An 8,577-nucleotide genomic window follows, 5' to 3' on the forward strand; every position below is an offset into this window, starting at 1 on the left:
CACATGGAACTGTATGAAGCACTATGTCTAGTCTGTACTTCTGCACTTCGGGCAAAAAAGGTCGACTTCGGCCTTAACTGCTTATGCCCCCAGACGAGGAAAGCTCAAGTGGCGTAACTTCACAGGCCTAGCCTGAAGTAATGTGCTAAACAGTTTCAGGCTAGTGATGATGAGGGGTTCTTTAGCCAGTAGTCCGTGGGGCAAAGAGCCTGCTAGAGTCCGGTACTATTAGGGGACAACGAGCCTCTCAGTGTGCGCAAAAGCATTTTAAACTCCGTTCCCCGAAACAAATTTGATTTTAACTATCTTTAGCCATTATCGTCTCAATACTCTACAGACAAATGTGAGTTAGGATAGTTTGTGGTAATAGTTTAACCTATCAAACATATGTGTTGAATAATTCAAAAAACATTTCAGTAGAACTGTGCCAGCAGGGTAGTGGTTGCCAAGCACTAAAGTAATAAATTTAAATCATAAAGTATTTATCTATTTTTTGTAACTTATACTGATGGCAAATTAAAAAAATGTAATCATGCTTTCAAATCATATTTCTTTGTTAAAAATAACTTTAAATAAAATAACAATTCTTGAAATGAATAATCTTGTTTCATGATTAATATAAGTAAAAAACTAATTATTTACTTTAAGTTTTTGTATATGTATTCTGATAATTTCTAAGAGTATTTACACATTTTTATCGTAACTGTTGTTATTGATTCCAGTTTTTCTTGTAATCATATTTAATAATAAAATATTTTTTATTTATAATTTAAATATCGGAAAAGTACCAACTATTGATAGCTGCTAGTATTTACAAATAAAATAGTTTTATCCTGTAAGGACAAAGTTTTTTTTATTTTAATTACACATCTAATCGCATTAAATGCAACAGCAATTCTCTTTATTATAAAACTGTTTACCCACCATTGTATTTTAAGTTTTTAAGTTCAGTTAACTCGATAATTGATTATTCGATTAAATTTATTATATTATAGTGTACGTATTTAATCCTGAGTCATTTAAGCGTAAATACACACACACACACACACACACACACACACACACACACACACACACACACACACACACACACACACACACACACACACACACACATGAATATAATTGTCATACATTTTATTCAATTACTCTCATTGCTTATTTTTTATAATCACCATAAATTTTTCCAAATTTTTTAACTTCACACAAAGGTTTTCTAAGAATGTAAAATTTTGCATCTTATAATTAAATATTTTCTTTTCTTTATCTCAACTCACATATTGATTTAGTCATTGTCCGTAGTTACTATTATAACTTTTTATTAGGGGAGGATCTGTCGTAATTTGTACTATGCATTTCTTTTCTTTTCAGGAATATAGTTAACTTGAAATCTTCATAATAAAGATTATGTAATGTAAATAGGTTGAAGCTGTTTTAAGGATTATAGTTCTTATTATTTATTATTATTTTATTCTTATTATTATTTTTTCTTCAACATTTTTAATCAAAGTTTATTCTACGTACAATAATGTCTTCTGCTTCAAACTATTTAATAAAATTTCAAAAAATATGAATAATTTAAAATTGGTTCAATGTGTACTATTGGAAGATAATACACTTTAACATTAAATTTATTCATTAATATAGTGTTTGTAACATTTGAATTTTTCTATTTCTTTTTGATATATAATTTTTAAATATTAGAACATATTTGATATTTTTTAAAAGAACGATATATGATTTTTAAGAATCATTACAAATCATTTGCACAGTAATAAAGGTTTTTATTTATTTTTTATTAAGCTTTCATGAAAAGAATAAAGAAAGAATATTAGTTTGAATTTCTCGTTACTTAAAAAAATTGCGTAGATATTGATCTGTATAAATAAATAGTGCATTGCTGTCCATGTCCTATAATTGGATGTGTGTTTCATTGTATGAACATTTGGCATATTTACGTTTATTCCTAAATAAAAATTAACATTATAATAAAATATGTATTGCATAAAAATACAATAAAAAAATGACAAGTTTCAAAGGAAACATTTTAGTACGTCTACGGTCAAAGATGCCATAGTCTCATTAGAATTAATTTTAAGGAACCTATTAAATTTATCACACGAATGTTTAATTTGAACGAATTGTATTTTATTTTTAGGCAATATGCTCTTGACGATCAAGAAACTGAAGAGTCTGATGAACACCTACTGGATGCTGTGTGATGCCGTACACCAGGCTAATGACTTCTACTGCTATCAGCTGATGGCCGTTGTCTTTAACTCATTTGTTCACATCACTATAACGTGTTACATCTTTTTCTTGTACGTAAGAGAAGGCAACATGTTCGCTATAATAACTGAAGGAGCCTGGTTCCTTACTCATATTTACTACGTGGTTGTGTTGGTAAACTCAAGCACAGATGTCACTAACTCGGTAAATGTGTAGCAGAATCTTATTATTTATTTTTACTAGCGTTTTATATAAGTCATTACACGTAATACCTCTACTTAACCAACGTTTTATAAGAATTGCTTTTTCATTCAACATAAAAGGAAGGCTTTCTATAAATCTTTTGACGTGGTTTAATCTACTCAACTTTATGACAACTGCAAGAACTATGTGATTTTATACAGATTAGGAGTGTAATCTAGAACTGAAATGTAGATTTAATTTTAACAGATTCCAATAAGTTGCCTGCTGGAGACCTTAATTGCTTAACCAGACCTCATGCAACAAAATGAGATAAGTTGCAGGGATAAGGTTTTATCTCAGTGGTGAAAACTTAGTTCATGGATCCTTGTAGACATCTCGTTATTCTTGGAATAACTGATGGTTTTTTTTTTTCAAGGCAAGAAATATGAAGTAGTTTATATATAGCTGAAATCGACGTAGTGTGGAGAAAAGGATTAGCCCCAAGATTGATACTGACGTAAATACTATCTAGGGATATCCTACTGTTACCATAAAAAAATAACCGATGATTCCCCTCACCAGTTTCCAGGCCAGTGTAAAAGTTGGAGATGATAGAAATTTCATCCAATGCACATAACGGAACTCATGTATTTTTGGAGCACAACTTCTAAAACAAATGTTTAATTGTTTTAAAACCCCGTGGTTATGGGCATGAGAAAGAACATGATTCAGAGGTAGACCGATAAATAAGCTTATTATAATTGCTATTGACCGGAATATGGTACTTGAACTCTACAACCTTACAAATGTGGTAAATTTTCAAATTAAGATTTGGAGTTTTTAGTTTTTATGATTAGTTTTGCCCTCAGAAATGGTAAGGAACATCTAAATGCAGTTAAATATTAATTGGTCGTTCTCTATACGTGTCCAGTGCTCTCAAAGTGAAATGGAGTCTGAAAATAAATATTTCTTAGAATACACATTTCATTGATAGTTGCTAATTTCTTAAATTTTAAATACAGATGTTTCTTTAAAGTTACAAAGACAAGTAGTCTTGTATCAATTATAATAATAGATTACATATGAATATCTTGATTATTTTAATTGGTTAATTTAAAGTTTAAAATATGCGAGTAAATTTCATTTCAAAATTTTTAATTTCAAATTTTGTTATAGGCTGAAGAGACAAGCCAGATGATATGCAAGTTAATCAACAGTAACCTGGACCCGGTCCTAAAAAAACAGGTAATAATACAAAAATATTGTGCTCATAATTATTCTTCTACTGTGGTATCAATCAAAATACTTTAATATTAATACGATTTGTATTTTAATCCATACGTGAATAATCAAATCCATAACATATTTGTATTGACATGACAATCTAAACACAAACTTATTCACTTTAGGTGAGAATTTTTATGCCGTTTGCATCTTATGATATGAAAAGTATTGTCAGTATCATATTCCCAATTATATTGTAGGCCAAATAAGAACCTAAGCACAAATGTGCAGAATATAAGATCAAAATGAGTTTTTGAAAATTTCCTTCGTAAATATTTTGCATTCTGAACATTTAGGTTGTATTAGAATTAAGATTAAAACTCCCAGAAAATACCACAACACTCAGGGGGGAAGTATAAATACAAAAAAACGCAACGTCAGAAATGTAAAAAAATTTCAGTAATAATATAATGGATTAGTGAAAATATACAATGTATTATTATATTTTTAAACTGTGATACAATAATAATCATAAAATAACCCAATACTCACTACTTGAAGTATGCAATTACAAAACAATAATATTTTAACACAGGAAGACGATTAATGATGATCAGTCTGTTTTTCAACATCCGGCCTTGCGCTGCGGGTGTTAATTAAGATCATCAATCTTCAAAATGCAGAATTTTAAGTATTGTATTCAATTCACTGCAGGTGTGAAGAAATAAATGTTTCATTTTACATTAATTTCCATGATGAACTTTGGGATATTTTTAAACGCAATAATAATTTCAACAAAGAAATCTTCCTGTCCTTTGAATCTAATTTAAAATATATTAACACTATTTATGATAACTGAAACAATATTGATATTATTTTGTGTGACTTTAAAAACCAATCATCTTGTGTTTTAAACCTGTTTAACCCCACAAAGTATTTACATTATAGTTAAACATTTTTAGTCCATATTATCACGTTTTAATTTTATAATACAATAATTAAAAATTTAAATTGAAATAACAATTATATTATTGAACTAATTTAACATTTTTATAAATCAATACAAACACTATTTAAAACAAATATTTCATTATTTTTAACTATCAATTATTTCTCTAGTCGGTAATCAGTTAATTATGTTCATGTTAAACTTAAAATTTAACCAATTTTTAAATATTGTTAACTAATATTTTTTTTAAGTTACACTAATAACAATTTTCTATTTCCATAAAGTATGGTATTACAAGTTATTAACTATAACCGATTTTAAAATGTAAATAAAATAATATTTTTATTTTTAAAGCAATATTAAACAAATAATAATAATAACGAATAATCTCAATGTACAGTATGCACCAAATTAGAATTTCATACCTTAAGATATTCTAAACATAACATGTTGATTCTAAAAACAGAGTTACAGAGAGACAAAGTGAAAGCAATTAATTATTTATCATATATACACAGTTACATTGACTTTTTTATTTCATGATCAATACAAATGTCTCACATACGGATGGCCAGTAGCAGATTAAACCCCATTGCACCCTTTCGATATAAAATTAAATGCATGAAAAATGTTAAAATAAATTGGTTAAAATCTTTGGGTTTTTTCCAGCTGGAAGGGTTTCTCCTGCAGTTTCCTCATCACAACGCAAGATTCTCCGCTCTTGGATATTTTCCGATCCACAAAGAAACCCTCACAGCGGTAGATATTTACTGTTGTATGGAAACTGCACAGTCTAATTATGTTGTATATACTGTAATAACAATTCTGAATGCTATTCTATCTACTGGGTGCTTCAAAAAAATGTATACACACTTTGAACTTCCATAGAAAATTTATTTACCGTTCTACAAAGTAAATTTCAGGAAATTAGAAAGCTTAAAGTCCAATGTAAATGAAACTTAAATAACAAATGTTAATACTGTTCAAATTGGTGACCTGCAGCATCAACACAATCCCGAGTACGAGTCACCACTGATTCTGTACATCGTATCAAAACGTCCAATGAGATTTCTCTACACACAGCTTGAATCTCATTCCAAAGAATGTCTAGGTTACGTGGTTTACGTTTATACACCTCATCTTTTACTGTGCCCCATAAGAAGAAATCCAGTGGTGTAAGGTCTGGAGAGCGTGCTGGAAACTCGATTGGCCCCCTGCGTCCTATCCACTGGCCCGGAAAATTTTGATCCAGGTAAGCTCGTATGTCCCTGTGATAGTGCGGCGGGGCACCATCTTGTTGAAAATAAAAATTATCATTACCGTATAACGCACGAATGGCAGGAAATATGGAATCAGCAAGCATTGTTAGGTAATTAATACCAGTTACAGTACCTTCAAATCGAAAAGGTCCAATGAGTCCCCTTGAAGACAAACCGCACCACACATTTACACCAGGCAAATTTACAGCTTTTTCAATTGTAATGTGAGGATTGTCTTCAGCCCAGTAAACACAAATGTGCCTATTGACAGTTCAATTAATTTTGAATTGGGCTTCATCCGACCCATGATGCTACCCATAAATTCCGGTTCACGTATCACCATCTCCTGAACCCATTCACAAAATTGTAACCTTCGATCTGGATCGTCGTCACTTAGCTGTTGCACCAGCCTTGGAATGTAAACACGATACTTGCCTCTCTTCAGAATGCGTAGCACGCTGCTAGCACTTACATCACTTTCACGTGCCCCTTGCCTTGAATATTTGTTAGGAGAGCGTTGAAACAGTTCCAAGACTGCCGTTGAAGACTCTTTACTTGTAGCTGTTCGAGGTCGACCTGAATGACCTTTATGCACATCACACACTGTTCCATGAACTTCGAATTTGTCTCGTATGCGTGTAATTGTTAATCTTGAAGGTGGTTATGTATCATAATCCCTTCTCCACTGTCTTTGAACTTCATTTACATTCTCAAACTTCCAGTACCACTTAATAACCTGCTTACGTTCTTCAAAATTCAAACGTACGTCCGCCATGTTGATATTACAAATTCCAACTAACAATATAACATAAAGGGACGATTATGCTGCCACCTGGCGAAGAAATATAACATTAGCCTTGTAGAGCGGGAAAACTACGATAGTTTAAAGTGCGTATACATTTTTTTGAAGCACCCGGTATATGTCATATATGACACAGTATGTACACTGACAATGTATTCTGTCTGTACAGATGGCTGGAGCGGTGACAACGTACCTAGTGATAATGATCCAATTCCAGAACAAACCACCATCCACCTAGAGCATCATGGGGTTCAGAACCACGCCACTATACGTAAACTTATATTTATTAGTTATTGTTTACGCGATGTAAGCACACGCAGTTTTATAAACACCTGTGGTGACTAATTTGTTTGATCTTTACTGCTAGAAAACTTAGTTAATTATTTTTCTGAGTAAGAATTCTTTGTGTAATATTACATACTTACTGACATATGCATAGGTCTCTTAGAGATCGAAAACTTGCCATTTTGTAACTCATGTGTCTTTGATAGAACACAATTCATTGAGTCACATGGTACTATAAGGGATATGTTATTTATGTCATAACTGTACTTAAAGTGCACTAATTTGTCTTTGTTGTTAAGAGTACATTAGCTTTATTTCTTCAGTTAAATTTTCATTCATGTTGTCATTCAAAAAGTAGAGTTTCCATTTCGTGTTGTTGCAAAAATACTAATGCACAAAAAAATATATTGTAGTTTTATTCACTTACCTACCTAAAAACCATAGGTTTTATCACAAATACACTTCAACAATGTGGTTTATTCATTACAATAGCTTAAACAATAAATTTTTGATCAAGAGTTCGGTTTTGGCACGTAAACCTTTGGTTTTCTTATTGTCAGTAGACCTTGCAGAGCTTGATGTTACACTTTTCAATACCAGACAATTAAATTAATGGTAATTATTCTAGTAAACCAGTGACATAATTGAAAAATATAAATAATTATGTAAATTTGTTTCAATATTAAACTAAGAAACTTAGTCTTGTTTAAACACACCAGATTTAATAATTAATTGCATAATTCATTAATAACCTCTGGGATATTAAATAACATATACTCTCGATAAGGGTTGGATCTGCACGCCGATCATCATTGAGTAGCAAGTATTCTATTGCAGTGGATCAGGATTGGGAAAGCTTGTCGTACGCTACAATAAATCCACAAATCCTTTTACAGCAGAGTCACCGCTTATCAAAGTGCGGTTTAGAAAAGGAAGAGGCTCGGGCTTAACTAAATTACATTAGCATCGCTGTTACCTGAAAGGTACCTCACTTGGCCCCTATGTGTTTATATATAAGTTTCAATATGATAATAGTTTTGTTTTTTTAAGAGATTATTTGTAACCAACAATTTCAAATTTCCACAATGCCGAAACAATTACTAGATTCCATTAAATAATTACAAAACCAAGAAAAAAAGATTATTTTCTATGATAACAGTTTATTGTTTCATGCATTCGGTGCCGTTACTATCCGCAATAAATAAACGTAATGAAGAGTGTTAAAATAACAATAATGGAACAGCCAATAAGATCTCATCCACAGATGTTTTATTTGTAGGCGTGGAGAAAGAAACAACAAAATACACTCAACTTGGCACAAGTGCTCTTGACACGTGTGTAAGAAATACAATTCAAAACGTAATGGTTTTGTTCGAACCAAAACGCAGAGAATCCAATCACATTACTCAGTTTTAGTTTGAATTCCAACCATATGCCTTGTGGCATTTTACCCTACTTTACACTGTTTACGTTTGAACCCATATTTACAGACTATCCAATCACATTATCCCGATTTACTTTATATAACAACCAAAAACCTGACGGTATTGTAACCCTCATTACAGCCTAACACTATGACGTATTTCAGACAGAAATTCTGGAGTAACAAATTTCTATCATACGTAAAGTTTTTAATTAATGTAAAA

The 8,577-nt window shown here is 31.2% G+C and overlaps 1 protein-coding gene across 1 annotated transcript; it reads left to right on the forward strand.

The window, feature by feature from the left end:
* The first annotated feature begins 2,163 nt into the window (after positions 1 to 2,163).
* On the forward strand, positions 2,164 to 6,884 carry LOC124370164 (putative gustatory receptor 28b). Its single transcript, XM_046828456.1, has 4 exons — positions 2,164 to 2,433; positions 3,589 to 3,657; positions 5,255 to 5,344; positions 6,816 to 6,884. The coding sequence occupies exons 1-4, from the start codon at positions 2,164 to 2,166 to the stop codon at positions 6,882 to 6,884; spliced, it is 498 nt and encodes a 165-aa protein (XP_046684412.1).
* Positions 6,885 to 8,577: the final 1,693 nt, after the last annotated feature.

Source organism: Homalodisca vitripennis, unplaced genomic scaffold (assembly GCF_021130785.1).
Source record: "Homalodisca vitripennis isolate AUS2020 unplaced genomic scaffold, UT_GWSS_2.1 ScUCBcl_28;HRSCAF=654, whole genome shotgun sequence".
Lineage (NCBI taxonomy): Eukaryota > Metazoa > Arthropoda > Insecta > Hemiptera > Cicadellidae > Homalodisca > Homalodisca vitripennis.